Source organism: Marmota flaviventris, chromosome 16, assembly GCF_047511675.1.
Source record: "Marmota flaviventris isolate mMarFla1 chromosome 16, mMarFla1.hap1, whole genome shotgun sequence".
NCBI lineage: Eukaryota > Metazoa > Chordata > Mammalia > Rodentia > Sciuridae > Marmota > Marmota flaviventris.
The window spans coordinates 25,919,742-25,937,263 of record NC_092513.1 but is presented as its reverse complement, the minus strand read 5'-3'; the positions used below and the strand labels follow the sequence as shown (position 1 = coordinate 25,937,263).

Sequence of the window (17,522 nt, the reverse complement as noted above, 5' to 3'; positions counted from 1 at the left end):
CAGAATGCAGAGGTAAGTCAGTTCTAACGGCAAATCTGTGGGATTTCCTGAATAGGTACTTTGATGTCAAAGAGTATAACAGTCCAAGAAACTGGCAGACCTAACATGTTTTTCTATAAAAACTGGGGGAAAAAAAATTTAACTACTGATATATAACATGCTGAATTTAGGATAAATTATTAGACTTTTTACCCTAAAATGTCCCTGGGTCACAAGAATACCTAAATAAACTTAAGTTTAGGCACTTAATTCAAAGCCAGGAAAACCCTGTAATTTTCCTACCTGGTGTCTCGACTCTCTGATAGTGGTAAGGATTTACACATACTTCATCCTTTTTTAAATTAAACGCATATTCGCAGTTTTCAATTGCCTTGAGTTCATGATGACTGTGAAGATCAGGCCAGCGCCATAACCGGCAATAGATAACATGTGGTAACCCTTTTCGATGAGAAACTTGAAGGCGACCATCAAGAGATCTGTTGGGAAGCAAGGGGGAAAAGAAGGAGGAAACTTTAAAAAACAAATTAACAAAAACAAAACATAGGTGTAGGCAAATGCGCTAATTAATACACTAAGAGCATAAAGAAAGGAACGACAGCCACTTAGTTAGTTTTAGTGAGAACCAGGAAGAAAAGTGTACTCTGTGATGGATCTGACAAAGTAAGCAGCAGCACTAGCAGATGTTTCCTAACAATATGCCACGCCAATGACTCAAATGCCAAAGAAAGGCTAACAATTTGGGGGATACTGATCTTTTAAAAGAATATCATGTAGTTATACTTGAAAATCTTTTCATCAACATCTACCTTTAATAAGTCAAACTCTATTTAATGATGCTTCAAGGGCATTAATTCTGTATGTAACTGAATAGTCACAAAAAAGAATGATAATACCAACAATGATGTGACAGCAACTTACTCAGACTAATATAACTCATTATTCAGTTGTGACTGCTTTAATAACTGAGGCATATTTATATAGCTCACACATAAATGCAGATGGTGATGAATATGAGATGAAATGGAAAATATCAATATACTTAAAAAAAGAGAATGAGGCGATTTTAAAAAGATAACATAAAAACAAGTTAGCCTACTGTTAATTGTGATGTAAGGGGTTCATTAAATAACTATGTATTAGTATAAAGATGAGATTTAGATGGTAACAAGAAATTTAGCAAAAACTGATCATGTATATGCTTAAAAATTAGGCCAACAACAGATCAATTTAATCTTGAACTAAAATGAGTATATGGCTATCAAAATTCTTATTCTTTAGGGGATACAATAATTTAAAGAAGATTCAAAACCAGAATTGCAGCGATCAAAACATTAGCTGAAACATTTAATATCTTTTTAATACTGGCAAGCAGATAATATTTTAAATGCTATGCCTTATTTTACATGAAGGAAACATCCTAAGCAAAATTATACTAAGCAACCCAAACAGGTCTTCCAAAACACCCCCCCTCCCACAAGATGTCTAAGATTCCATAGAGGGCAGAATATTCACCTGGTTTGTTCAGAGAAGCTGTAAAGGCCTGTTGTATCCCACTGATCTATCGTATTTGGTGTACTCAGTCCCCAAATTTCAGAGCAAGTGCTGTGCATAAATTGAAAAACAAAAAATTGATGTGAACATGGAAGCATGGTTATTCAAAATACCATGATGTAAAACATGGAGAATGTACAGAATACTTCCTTCACCCAGAAAATATACATTGCTTCACTTTTTCACAGACATGTAGTAGTGTTCATTACTATATTTTCTATATGAAGGAAGCCAATAAAATGGAACATGTGACTCCAGATAAGTTATGATTATGTTTTTAAAATGTGAACACCAATGCTCTCTAGTTTAATGACATCACACCTATAACACATCCTTTCCAATTTCCTTTACTCAAAATAAAAGATCTAATACCTATGCATTGGCCTTACTAACAGTGCTTCATTTTATCAGACCTTTTGGAAAAAAGTTTACCAAAAAATAGATGTTAATTATTTTTTAATTTACTGATATTGGCAAAACATTGGTATTTTTAAAATAGAAAATAACTCCAATTAAAAGATATTAGCCACAGTTAAGATTTTTCAGGTTATTTGATTGCAATAATTATAAACAGTATAACTGAACATTATTACTGCTCTATCACTATTTAAAACGGATAAGGTAGATTTTGAAGTTATTCTAACACAGCATACAACTTTAAAATTTTTTTCGACATTTCTTTCTAAAGAAAGAAATAACACAAGCAGCCCAGAGATAATTCTTAATATTTTCCCTGCCACCACTGAGCTGTGGGAGAAGGGAAGTTTAAAAGGAAGTTTTGCCATGAAACATTTGACTGCTGTGTCTCTCAGGTTCTAATTTGTACTTTTTAAATTAATCACAAGGTAAATTTCTAAAATTTAGTTCCATTTCTCAAATACTACAAAGTCTTCAAAATTTCAAGGAAGCAGAAGGTATATTTCAGAGCACTTAAAAGTAAATCAAACAACTGATTAAATCCCAAATTTATACACTGCTAGTAAGCTAACTGGATCAACATTTCAAAGTACATCAACAGTGAGATGTGCTGATATTCTGTGCCAACACACACGAGCTGTCATGCCCTCCCTTCCTATAATGTAGCCCCTATACTACTCAACAGTTTATTAAGGGATGTTCAGAAACTTTTCTGCACTGCCTTGAGACATTTTTGATTCTCTCTCTCTCTTTTTTTTTAAGGATACAAAATTTACCAGACTTAAAAAAGACATTTCCTTTCCACCTAAAGATATACTAATTTTAAAACCATGACATAAATGGTTTCTTTATTTAAAAGCTATTTATCAAATATATACTAAAAATATACAGCCCAGTGCAGTTTAAGTCACAACCAAATCACGTAAATTCTAATAATTTGACTGAGTTTAAGGAAGGAATAGTAGTATACAGCTGAAAATAATTCAAGGAAAATGATTAACAGTGTAGATCAGAGGCTATTCTGTTATTATGGAGCTAAAAAGAATATTTCACTCAAGTTACTCCGGAATTGACATGAGAACAAGAATCTTAAAAGAGAGCACGAAGAACTTAAGTTGTGCTTTATTTAAGCCTTGAAAAAAATCAAAAAATAATAGTCGTTAAGAACATGCACTCAATCTAAAAGCTGACAGACTCAGACCCCAGGTCTAACTCAGCCACGTTCAGTCTGCCATCAGAGGGTATATTTAAATGTTTTAACATGTATTACATTACTTCCTTCATAAAATTGGAAGACATTTCTAAGAATATTAAATTTGCATTTAGCTAGTTGGTAAAAATCTGTTTATTTGTATCAGGTAAAGTATTTTCAAAAAGAATCCAACTTATAACAAAACATTTATAAAGCATATAAAATAAATTATGAAACTGTCAAAATTATGTAAAGGAACATTTTAAACACAAAAGTACACTGAGAAAAGACAAAAATACACACATCCCTAGATAAGATAGTAGTATAGGGTTATCAAGTCTAACAAATTTATATATTTGATGCAAACTCAATGAAAATAACAATTCAAGATCCAGACAATATCATTCCAAATATAACACACCAAAATAAACAAAACTAACCAGGAACACTCTCAGAAAAAAGAGAGAATGGCCCTCCCAGATTCTAAAAATTCTCAATAATGAAAGAAGTATCAATCAGCAAAAGTATATACAAATAAAACAATAGAGGTTTTCCTTCCAATAATGGTAGAGTAGCCTCAATTAGGCTAACTTTTCTTCAGATAACAATAATAAACTCCAAACCAAATAATCAACTATTTGAAAACTATTTCTCTTTTTTGGAGAAAGACAAGAAACAGACAAAATCTGGAGAGATAAGACATCAACTTATGGAATACAAAAACTTCGATAAATGAGAACTGTGCTCCTGTGGCTTTGTACCCAAGGGAACTTTCCAGCTGGAGTTAAGACAGGGCAGCTAGAACATCAGAAAAACCTGGAGTTTTTCTGTTAAGAACGCACAGGGAGAAAAACATCAAACTGTGAATTGCCCTACACTATACATACAGATAGTTTATGGGGCTGTGCTGAAGCCAGCACTTGGAAGGCTGAAAGAATGGAAATTTTAGCTGTGGCCTACATCAGAGGAAAACCATTTGGATTTTGAGATCATTTCAAACAACTTGTGAGAACAAGAGAGAACAGAATTCAGAGTCAACAATGTTTCACTCAAATATCCAGTATTGATTGTCAGAGTTTGGATCTAGAATATCCCCCAGTCTCATGAGTTCAGAGGTGGAAAAGTAATTAGATCATGAGAACTCTGACCTCATCAATGAATTAATCCATTAATGGCTGAATGGACTATTGGGGGGGGGGGGCCCTACTTGGAAGGAGGAGGTCACTGGGGCATGCCCTGGGAGAGTTTCTCACCTTGCCCCAATCCTTCTCTCCCTATCTGCCTCTACTGTGCCCTTCTGCCTTGATGTTACACCTCACTTCTGGCCCACAATGCTGGAGCAGGCTGACCACAGACTAAAATCTTGAGCTAAAATAAATCTTTTCTCTGCTTGTGGTTCTTATTGGGTATTTTGATCACAACAATGAAAAACTAACAACAACAACCAAGAATAACTAAACATGAAGAAATAGAAGAATGTTACCCCTAATCAAAATTTAAAAGTCGACAGAAGCAGATCCCAAGATGAACAAGAATTTTTCAGAAATTATAATAAATATGTGCAGGGACTCCCTAACTCCCTTGTTCTCCCTTTAATGCCTAGTCACCTCTATGTAAATCAGATTGTGAATCTTTGCATAATAAAAATAGAAAAATAAATCAAATAGAAATATTAAAACTGGGTATTATAAAATGGGAAATTAAAAAATCAACCTGATGATTAGGAGACAAATAAGTAAATCTTAAGTTAGATTATTAGAAATTACCTAAAAAGAACTAAAATAAGACTGATAAGCAAAACGGAATTTCAGTAATACAGCTTCAGAAAAAGAATAAGTCAGAAAAAAAATACGAAAAAAATAGCCAGAAAAAAATTTTCACTGTTAGTAAAAACACTAAATTTATACACCCAAGAAGCTCAATGAACACCAAGGAGTTTACAAAGAAGAATTATATAGTCAGGTACATCATTTATCAAACTCCTAAATACAAAACTGTTGAAGCAGTGAGAAATGCAAAAATTCTTGGCAAAAATAACTCTATTCAAACCCTCCAACTAAGAGATTTGACCAATTTTTAGCATGGTTTCTAGCAGCCTAAGACGTCCTTGGAGCAATCCAATCCCTCTTAGAGTTCCTGTCAGTAAAGGATCAAGGCTGTCAAGAAAACGTATCACTTATTCCACCTAACACTTGATGACAGGCAAACAGTTTCCCCTCCTTAAGAATATTTATACTGTAAATCCTTCTCATCTCTTTGAGAGAGATTTTATTTCCAACAAATCACTAGAATTATTCCTCATGGACCTGAAAGCCATTTTTCTGATATGTGATGATCAGGAATTCCTCTATGAATTTAAATTCAATAAATGTTAGTTAGAAATTACCTAATCAGAAAAAAAAAAAATGTCTGATTAGCAAAATGAATAATCTTTGTAACAGATAAGTCTAATCATATTCTCATTAAATAGCCCTCTTACTGCCTTTTATAATTTTCACTTCCCTAACTGTGCCTGAGTAACAACAGCTCACTGCCCCTTCCCCACTCCCTCCTTTTCGCTACAATGCCTAGTCAACTCTATGTAAATCGGCACTGGACTCAACTCTTCCCCCACTGTAGTAGTTACCAAATAAAATCCATCTTACTCTCTTTAAATCATGTCTGCTTTATCTTTAGCAAGAGCCAGGAGAGAACAATGCATTACATGTAGAGGCATAAACATCAACTATTTATCATCAGAAACAATGGAAGTTAGGAGACAATGGAACACCCACAAAAAACTGAAAGAAAAAAAAAGAAAACTATCAACCTAAAAGTTCATAACTGACAAGAGTATCCTTAAAATAAGTCAAAGTGGGGCTGAAGCTGTGGCTCAGTGGAAGAGCACTTGCCTAGCATGTGTGAGGTACTGGGTTCGATTCTCAGCACACTATATAAAATAAATGTCCACCAACAACTAAAATAAATAAATTTTTTAAAAAAGTCAAAGCAAGAAGTGTTGAGATGAACAAAACCTGAGAAAAACTTGTTTCTATCAGTCTGTGCACAACAGAAATGCTAAAGGAAAATTCTTCAGCATGAAAAGAAATGACAACTGATGGAAACTCAAAATCATGGGGAAAAAAATTAGAAGAATTGGAAAGTATTAAGAATATGGGTATGGGGCTGGGGCTATGGCTCAGAGGTAGCACACTTGCCTGGCATGTGTAGGGCAATGGGTTCGATTCTCAGCACCGTATATAAATAAATAAAATAAAAGTCTATCAACATCTAAAAAATATATATATTAAAAAAAGAATACGGGTAAATATAAAAGGTGATGTCCTTTTCTCTTTATTTCTATAAACGGGTGATGACAGCTTATAGCAAAATAATAAATCAAAAAGTATGTTTTCTAACAGTATAGTTACTTTTAATACCTCCTGTTGCTTAAGCGCAATCAACAGATGGTGTTAAATGTAACTATATTGTTACAAAACTAAGGACTCATACTGTGATCAAAAAACCCCCAATATTTAAAAGCCAGAGACATTAATTAAAAGCCACATTAGAAATAAAAAATGAAATATTAAAAAATAACTCACAAAAAGGAAGGAAAAAAAAGGGAAAACAACAAACAGATGGTAATAGAAAACAAACAGTAAAATGATAGAATTAAATCCAATCACAGCAATAGTAACATTAAATACACCACATGCTCCAATAAAAGAAATGTCAGAATGAACACAAGATGCAAAATGTCCACAAAATATGCAATTTAAATAAAGACAGAAACCAAATATATAAGAAATCATCCATAAAAGCATTAAGTTTAATAAAGCAGATGATCTTCTACTATCAGAAATAATAACAATTCAAGATATTACAAGAGATAAAAATACATTTCATAAAAGAGTCAATTCATCAGATGACATTAACTATCTTGCATGTATCTAAAAACAAAGTTTCAAAGTAGATGAAGGCTGGATCAGGAGGATCACAAGTTCAAAGCCAGCCTCAGCAACAGTGAGGTGCTAAGCAACTCAGGGAGACCTTTCTCTAAATAAAATACAAAATGGCTGGGGAAATGGCTCAGTGGTCGAGTACCCCTGAGTTCAATCCCTGATACCAAAAAAAAAAAAAAAAAAAGGAACTATTGATACACTGATGAATCTCAGAAACATTCTGTTGATCAAAAGAATCTGAAAACAGACTAAATAATGAGTGATTCTTTGACATGAAACTCTACAAGGGGTAAAACATTGAAAATGAAGATAAGAAAAGAAACATTGGTTGCAATCAGAACCACTGAGAAGAATTTTCTAGATAACTGAAAAGTTCTATTATATACTGGCATATGCAATATCAAATCTAATTCAACTGAACACCTGATCTGTGTACTTTATCATATGAAGATTTTACCACCACAGGGAGATGAGCACAAAAGAACTCAAAGAACGGGAAAAAAAAAAAAATAGAATAGAAAGTACCAACATTAAATAAATTTCATGGTAATGTAACATATGATAAAGAAGGTTCTCTATGAATTGATACAGAAAGGTTTCTAAAATATCGTATTAATTCCTAGTCACACTAAAATCATAACATTTGAAATTCATTGTTGGGTGGGGAATGGATCTCTCAGCTTTCCAGTTTGTTAATAGTTGTAAATTCTGTTATGGCTAATTCCTAAAATATACATAAATATATAAATATATATATATATATATATATATATATATATATATATATATATATATATATATATTAAAAGAAAAAAGTGCAGGAAAATTTTAGAGAAGTAGCACTGATTAAACAACTATATAAAAAGTCTTTTACACATTCAATAACTCTTAAGCTGTTGTCTATTTTAAAACACATTATTTTTTATTAACACTTAAAAAGAAAAGTCATTTCCAATTTTATTTATATGCAGTATCTCAAAAATGAAAAATGCACATCTAAGAATGAAACATATAATAACAATTACCTTTATAAGTTAGTTATTACATATCAAGCTATGTTTAAGACTTTAAATATATGATAGGTCTCACTCCTGCAAGCTATGTAAGCAGTACATATCATTCAGCAAATTGTTAGAATTTTGGTGGCTACATAACTGAGTATAAATTAGTCTTTTAATATGCATAAGTTCCTACTACATTATGTTTTTATACATTTAAACAATAGTAAGGGAAGTCCACAAGAAACGTCTTTACAGTACTCAAACTGTGAAAAGCATAAACCTGTACAACAGCAAGCTACTTACAAGTACTACAGAGAGAGTAGATCTAAATGTTAAACTAATAAAACTACTTGCTATGTGAAATCAACACTATATCCAAAAAAAAAGTTAAATGTTTGTTTTATGATGATGGTGATTGGAAAGATGATTAGCAATATACCAAATATATCAGTTCAATATTTCCTAAGTTTATTTAACTAACCTCAGGACACAGGTAAAACTCCTCAAGTACTAATAAGTCTGCAAAAATTGACCTCATAAATTTTGCCTGATCAAAATTTTATGTTTACCAATACAATTAACAGACTATTACAATGTCAAAATAGGATGTAATATACCATAAACCATTACAATGATGTCCCTGCTTCGATATGTAGACAAATAACCAAGCATCCCTATGTCAGTATCCCACACAAAGTTAAAGTTCTTTGTAGACAATACAATTTCTCAAAGGCAGATTATCCCCTATTAATTATGTAACTTTCTTGCTTACATACGCAGACCGAGTAAAAAAAGATGTGAAGAAGAAAGCTGGGACAGCTATTAATAGTCCAAAGATACTAATTACCAATGATAATCTGGCACACAAAATATTAGTTGAGTACTGGATTAAACCAATCACTTGGCTATAAACCTAGAGGAAGTCCTTATCAAATTTCCCTAGTAATCACACTTATATAAGTATCAGTAAAATTAACACATTAAATATTTCATTTAAATTAAAATCTTTGAACACTGAAGTTAAAACAAAATCTATGTACAATATTCAAAGTACATCCTAACAAACACACTTTATACATTAACATTTTGCACTTTGGTCAATCAGCCAGAGATTATGGCTGTGTTAATTAATATACTTTTTACATTAAGGATATGTATACTTATTCACATACTTGTTATTGGGAAATAAAAGAGAAGCAATAAGAACTAAATTCAAGAAAACCCTGACTTTGGGCAAAAGAAGGTACATTTCACAGAATCTGATAAACATTCATAGTTTTATTACTCTTGTCACGTGTGTATCATTTACTGCAATAACTAACCAAACTCAAAAGTAATAAACCTCACTGTTTAACTAATTTATTATTTTTCATGACCCTCTTGCCCAAAAATGTTTCTTCTACAAACCAAAAGGGGTTAAGAATCTAGGCTGCCCCTGTGAAAAATTAAAGCATATTAAACACCGAGACAAACTAAAGGGTATAAATCAGCAGAATGCCATCAATAATAGAAGCTTCACTTGAGGCTCCAGCTCTTGAAATCTGATACACTATCTATAACCAAATACATATCATAATTAATCCTACTTGAATAATCCTTTATTTTTATATATTATTAGCAAGGTTAAAGTTTATATTTTAAATAGCTCAGGAATGAAAAGATGATCATTATAATAAAGAGAAGTCTTCACACCTGCACACATTGTGTCTGTGTGTACGCCATCATCACTGCAGACTGGGATGGTGAATGGAAAACAAGAAAACCTACCTCCACTGCTTTTTACCTTTCCCTCCACCACCAAGAAAGTTGTCTCAGGAGCAACCTTGTTCTTGTTGAAGTAGCAAAGAATACATGTGAACAATTAAATATTCATTCACTGCAGAAAACCTGCCCAAAGTTGCTGATATTTAAGCATTTGATAAGTACTAGCATTACTCAAGTACTTTACACAATCTATCTAATTTATAGTCATTATCAACCCTGTAACATGAATTAACATTATAACAGATTTTCAAAAAGGGGAAAGAAACCCGAGCAGTTAAATAACTCAAATACCACAGAGCTAATGTGGTAAGAGCCAGGATTGTTCTATTTCTCCCTGGCTTAAAAGTCTTAAGTTCTTTAGGGCACACTCGTACAGAATTAAGGTTTAAATCATGGTATCAAATTTCTACAAGAGTGAAAATATTTTCTTAAGAAATGTAAATATTATTGAAAGATATAAAATATATTAAAGTATCTAACTATAAATGTTTCAGTATTATTTACTTATTATCTTATCATTGAAAACGTGATTGTTTTGATTAAACCAATAATTTTAATTGATAATTAATAACAAATAGCCTGTTACTTGCTTCAGAATTCACTTTTCCCCCTCTGTTTTGTTTGCAAGATGTAGACAATTCTGATTAAGAAAAAAATACCTGCAAATACTATTTTAAAATGCAACTTAAAAGATGCTGTTTGGGGTTGGGAATATAGCTTAGTTGGTAGAGTGCTTGTCTTGCATGCACAAGGCCCTGGGTTCAATCGCCAGCACCACCAAAAAAAAAAAAAGGTTGCTGTTTTGCTCATACTAATAACTATTTTTTGAAAACTTGGGATATTATTGAATAAAAATAACATAAATATAAAAGCAAGGTGATAGGAAATTTGTTTCAAAAAGGTGAATTACCACCAACAGCTAGCATGCTTTACATTCCTTCATAATTAAGGCATAATTTAGCAGTAATTAAATCTGGAGACAGTTTAATAGGGTCCTTAACTGGCTTCAACCTTCACCCTTTCTAGAAAGTTTTCCATGTTTATCCTGCAGCCTTATTAAACAGTCATTCAAAAACAAACTCAGTCACCAAATGTGCATCCTAGGATGCCGGAGTTTCACAACACGTTTCAAAATAGAACAGAGAAAGCCTAGATTCCAAGTACTTGAGCTATACCTGGCTTTTGACAGAGCTCACCACATGGTGCTATAGCACTCTTCTTACATAATTTTACAAGAAAACACACAAAATGGAATTTTAAAGAATATGCAAAGCTGAATCTCCCTAATCAATAATAACTCAATGAAAAAAGTTCAAATCTATGTCCAGATGTGTCAGGAATACCTTTATTCCAATGTCTTCAATATTCATGAAAAAAAGAGACCTATGTAAGAATTTTAACAACCCATTCTATCATAAAACACCAAGTAAAGCCTCACAGAGTTTATTTCTAAGAATCAAGCAAACATTTTTTTTTGAGGGGGGGGGCTCAAAAAAAGTCCCAACCATCTCAAAATATTTATGTCAACTTCCTGGATGGCTAGAGAAATAAGTATCTTGTGCCCATTTTTGCAATTCAAAACTTTTCAAACATCTGTAAAAAGTTGTAAAAGATGTAAAAGCACACATTCATCAGCAAGATTCTATAATTAATATTTGTTTTATTTGCTCTACTGTACATCTAACTTTCCCTCTATGTATCCAACAATCTTAGTTTTGATACATTAAAAATAACATGTAGACACTTCAAAGTGCCTATTAATTGGAGTTCACTGTTCTCTTGAGGTATGTTTTACAATATGAAACATACATCTTACCTTTTAAAATTATATCAAGTGTATAAACTGTGTAACTATCAATCCTGTTAAGATCATCACCACCCATGCCCTTTTCGGTCATCCTGCCATCTATCCGCAAAAGTAACCACTGGCCTGATTTTTTTTTTTTTTACTATAGATTTAGCATCTTGTAGAATGTCACATAAATGGAATTATGTACTATATATTCTTTGGAGTCTGTTTGACTCGGCATGGTGTTTGAGATTCATCCATGCTAATGTATATCACAGTAGTTCATTCCTTTTAGTGCACGGTTATCCATTGCATGAACAGACCACAATTTGTTTAGTCATTCTTTAATTGATGTACGTCTAACCTGTTACCAGGCTATAACTATAGTGAATAAATTTGTTATAAATATTCAAGTAAATACATGTCTTCTTGTGGACATATGCTTTCATTTCTCTTGGGTAAATATCTGTATTCTAAGTAAAACTCTTGAGACTTCGGGTAGAAGCCTGTTTTGTGTTAAAATAAGCAACCAGATCTTTCTCCAGAGTGGAAACACTTTTTATATTCCCTCCCTCACTATGCAAGAACTCCTACTTTGTCAACATCTTACCAACATTTGATGTAATCAGTCCATTTAACTAGATTCTAGGGGTTATGCAGTGCTATTTCCATGTGGTTTCAATTTGCATTTTCCTGATGGCTAATACTACTGCACGCCTCTCCATTTCCTTACTGTATTTTCTTACACAAGCTTTATAGTTCTAGTTTCTGCATTGGAACTGATCCATCTGGAATGAATTCTTTGGACTGGTGGGGACAGGATCATTCCTTACAGATATCCAACTATTCTAGTACTCTTTGTTTAAACCTTTCCCTACATCTCTGTTGAAAAAAATTAAATATCCATATAAGTTTTGTCTATTTTATGTCATATATCTACTTGTTTTAATGCCAGTATCACACTGGATGTCTTGAAGTCAGGTATTTAACGCTCTAACCTACTGAGTTTCCCAACTCACAAAAATTATGTATCGTTTTGCCATAAATAATCATGCCATCACAAACAGAATTTTGGCTTTGTTAATTATTCTGTCTCTCATCTGTTCACTATTTTTGCTATTACTTTTGTTTTTTCTGCCTTCTACTTTTCACTTCTTTTCCCCAAGTTACTTACATGAAATCTTAGGTAAACTTTTTTTCTTTTCTAGTAAAATTTTTAAAGGTGTAAATTTCTTGTTCATCACTGTTTTAGTTGCATTGCACATGTTTGATATGTTTTATTTTCATTATCACTTAGTTTGAAATGTACTCTAATTTCCTTCGTGATTTTCTTCCTAAATACCATGAGTCAAACAACTGTATTAATTTCCAACTCTTTACCGATGTCTTATTGACATTAATTTCTAATTTCACTCTATTGTTGGCAGAGAACATACTCAGTGCACTTGGATCTAAAACTTAAGATTTGTGCCTCATCAAGTCTTTCTTGGTGAGTTTACCATGAACACTTAAAAAGATTGTGTCTGCTTAGTATTCCATAAATATCAAATGAATGGTTAATAATGTTAACTTAGAACTTCTATGTCTGTATTAATTTGTTTTTTGAGGGGAGGTCTAACTGAACTCTCTAACTTGAACATGAATTTGAGATTGTATCCCATTAACTGTACCAAGTTTCACTGCATGTATTTTGAAGGTCTAATTAAGTAGATACACATTTATTGTGATGACTTTTCCAAGTCAGCATTTTAGAGATGTCATTCTACAATCTTCTGGCTTCACTTCTTTTGATGAAGCCACAAGTCAATCATTTCTTTGTTCTTCTGTAGGTTACATGTTATTTTGTACTGGCTGCTCTAAGATTTTCTCTTCATTAACTAAGTAAGTGTGGTTTTCTTTCTATTTATCCTGCTTCAATTTAACAAGAAATCTCACTGTATTTTTGATATATGATTGCTGATAGCTTTCAAATTAAACCATTTCCTCTTCTGCTTCAAATTTGGGTAAGTTAATAAGAAAAGGAAGGCATTACCTCTGGTCCTGGTAAGCCTTGGCACATGTACAAGTGCAATAACAGTAACCCCGGCCTCCAACTCCATTCCCTAATTAACATCCAACCCAAGCCACTGTCCTATTACTGATCCCTCAATTCATATTTGGAACAACTTGGGAGCCTGTCCTGCTCTTCCCAGAGCCTTATTATGTGATCAATGAACCTTTTCTGAACTCTCAGTGCATGTGTGGATGGCAACTTCAGCCTTCCATCAAAATTAAATCTTGAGGGTAGGAGGAGTCCTTCCCACATACAGTTCAAAATTACTAAATACTTATAATGTCCGAAGCACACATTTCAAATCATTTCATCTACCAACAATCCCATGAATCAGGCATTATAATCCTCATCTGATACATGAGGTACTAGAAGCACGGAGATAAAGTAACATGTTTAAGGTCATACAGCTAGCAACAGGCAGGAACAATGGGTGCATTCTTAAGTACTAATACTGTTCTATCCGTTGTGTAGCTTCTAAAAAGAAAAAGCAAACATAAACACAGAAAGTCAAAACTAAAACAATGATATTGGTCTAGTATACCAGATATGTAAAACATTTATGAAATATGCTTAATTATAAAAACTAAAGATTTCACTATAAGAGGTATTGTCTCATAAAAGAATATTTCTTTGCATAAGTTAGTGGGTGGCACCTATTCCAAATTAAAACAGGGGAGAAAACTTCCAGTCACAGTCCTCTCACACTCCTCATTGGTTTGGACACAGCCCTTCACAGAAGGAGAATGGGTACATGAGGGATGATTGCAAAAACCTTTCCTGGTAATTTTCACCTCTACCTTCACATGTTACATTGAAAACACTACCTGAGATCCTGCTAAATATTTTTATCAGCTCAACAAATATATTCCATGAACATAAAACACTCCCTGCATTGAAAAGATTAAAATATCAATTCTAAAAGTGGTAAGACTTGCGAAAAAATAGTAATTTTTACTTTAAAAAAAAAAAAGCTAACACTAAAAAAAGAATCAAAGACATTTATTTAATAATATAGCTTGTGGAATTCTAAACTTATTTTCATATATATATTTTAACAATTAAAAAATAGCATCCTAAATGACAAAAATCCTGATAGAAATGCATAAAAATCTGGAATATACATAAAATACAAAATGAGGATTGTAATATAGAATGGGATCCCATAAAATTCAAGGGTTTATTTATTTTTTTCTTTAAGTGTTATGATGTGAACCCAAGGCCTCATATATGCTAAGCAAGTGCTCTACCAATAAACTACATCACCAGTCCTTCAACATTTTAAGTTATACACTTTTGTAATGCTTGAATTTGGTTGTAAAGAAATGGTTTTATAATATGAAAATAATTTTTTTAATTTAGCACCCCACAAAATAAAAACTAACTTGTATAGTGCCTTGAAATAAACAAAATGCTTTACAAATAGAAATTTCATAAATTACATATGTAATGTACATACACTAACATATTACATGAGTAAAACCCCTTTTTAAATTACTTATTTTTCATTATAAATTTCTGTTCAGTATACAACTCCAGACTTTCATATCATCAACAGAAAAATAACCTTCCTTCACAACCCCTGCTCCCTACAGGCCTAGCAAACTAGAGAAATTTTATTCTCTTACATACATATAAAGCCATAAAGATAAAAAAAAAAAAGGTTCTTAAAAAAGACTAGGTGGGGAATTTAATCAGAAACCTTACCTTTTTCAGATCTAATTTAAGCATTATTAATGAGCAAAGCTTCCTAAGAACCTCAAGATAACCATTTCACAGTGCTTCCTGTAATAACCCAAAGGCAGAGCTAAAAGTCAGGCTGGATTGAGAATAAAGACTAACCTAACACTTTCAGGAGGGAAAATGATAGCAATGGGAGAAAATTCTAGTTTAAAGTAGTCTTTTTGAAAATACTCCACCACTGGATAACAGGTTATCGTAGTCAAATATTCTGGGTTAAGGAAAAAACGGTTTTGTTTTATAAAACAGCATAGATTTCAGGCAGGTGCACACCACATCCCTCCATTCCCCCTGTCTCTAGCAGTCACTAAATTTGAAATCCTAAATTTTCAAAAGGAGTACGTAGACAACACATGAAGCAAGCTGGGCCCAAAGCATTCTCTCCCTCCGCTGTCCCATATCACTGCTTTCCAACAAGCTCTCAAGAAACTGCTTTCCTCCTTTCTGCATAAAAATCTCAAAAAGATCACAAAGGTTTTTCCAGTCATGTCCAGATATATGTATTTACAATAAATCTCCCTTCAGAAATTAAAAATTCATCTTAATCTAAGTCAAAACTTTATTGTCTCATTTAATTTCACTCATTCCACTCTACCCCTCTAGGTGTTAAAAAAAAAAAAAAAAAAACCAACTAGGTTCCTGCGTAGCAGGAAGAGGGGGTTTGATATGACAAGAGCATAGGGATGGAGTACCGCGGAGGTCAAAGGCCCAGATGTCGATTCCTTCCAGTTCACTCCAGATGCAGTAACTTCTTAGGCTGCTCTGTATGGATCAATATGACCTGCAAACCAGATTCAGCCTCTTGTTCCTCTCAAGACAACTATCATACTAACATGGGATAATTCATCTTTGATCCATAAACTCTGATAAGGCAAACCTTCCCCATTATGCCTTTTTTTTCACTCTACTGATACTGGGCTCCAGGTGGTCTTTTGCTTTTTAAGACAGAATTCAGTTCGTCTATGTAAAATCTCTCAAACCTCATAAAATACATGTCAAACCTGAGACGTTTTCCCAAAGACCTTCCACTTGGATGAAGGAAAAGGGAAATGGCATGAATATACACTACTCTCTTCAAGGAAGTTCTCACTATAGGGTTCTCCTCATATCTTGATTTCATATTTTATTTATACAGTCTAAATATGATGGATTTAAATGCAGCAATGCTTATCTCAGAAAATCCTTTCTCCAAGTTCTGAGGAATCACCATTCCTTTTTTAGGGGGGCAGGGGGCAGGGATTGAACTCAGGGGCACTCAACCACTGAGCCATATCCTCAGCCCTATTTTGTATTTTATTTAGAGACAGGGTCTCATCTCACTGAGTTGCTTAGCACCTTGCTTTTTTGCTGAAGCTGGCTTTGAACCCTTGATGCTCCTGTCTCTGCCTCCCAAGCCACTAGGATTACAGGCGTGCACCACCGCACCTGGCTCACCATTCCTTTTAAAAGTAGGTTACAAGTAACCAACTGTTCTCGGATTTGGGGTCTCTGAGTAAATACCAAGAGGACTTCCCATTTTAATATTGTGTTACAGTTCTATTTCCAGGTAAGACACAGCAGGTCACAACAGGCCAACACAGATGGAAAAGAAGAAGAAAACTGTATGAAGATAACAGTAAACAATCCAAGTTTAGTTCAGATGAACTATAACTGAAATGAAAGAAGAGTTTCTTGGGCTAGGATGTGGATCAAGCGGTAGCGCACTTGCCTGGCATGCATACGGCCCGGGTTCGATCCTCAGCACCACATACAAAGATGTTGTGTCCGCCGATAACTAAAAAATAAATATTAAAATTCTTTCTCTCTCTCTCTCTCCCTCTCTCTTTTAAAAAAAAAAAAAAAGAAGAAGAGTTTCTGGATGAACGAACAACCGCCTACCATTTCCTCCCCTGTGGTCGTTTGCAGATTTTAGGTTCAGGCTAAGAATCACAAGAGGTCTGGAAGGAAAAAACCCACTGAGGAAAAGAACACAATAGAACCACTGACAATCACATGAGTCTCTCCCTCTTCAAGATGTTTATCAGATTTCAAAGGTAAGGCTATAGAGTCAAACTCAAACTATGAAAAGGGTAAT

General features: G+C 33.3%; 1 protein-coding gene across 10 annotated transcripts in view; it reads right to left on the bottom strand.

The window, feature by feature from the left end:
- Smad2 (SMAD family member 2) overlaps positions 1-17,522 on the bottom strand; it is a 92,213-nt gene that overhangs the window by 38,622 nt on the left and 36,069 nt on the right. For 8 of the 10 annotated variants that reach the window (XM_027949001.2, XM_071602783.1, XM_027949000.2 and 5 more), the window contains 2 exons: positions 1,513-1,602; positions 283-476 (listed from right to left, as the gene is read on the bottom strand). In XM_027949001.2, the coding sequence (XP_027804802.1) occupies positions 283-476; positions 1,513-1,602 (284 nt within the window). The remainder of the gene's footprint in view (positions 1-282; positions 477-1,512; positions 1,603-17,522) is intronic. The other 2 variants (XM_071602784.1, XM_027949004.2) reach the window with 1 other exon arrangement.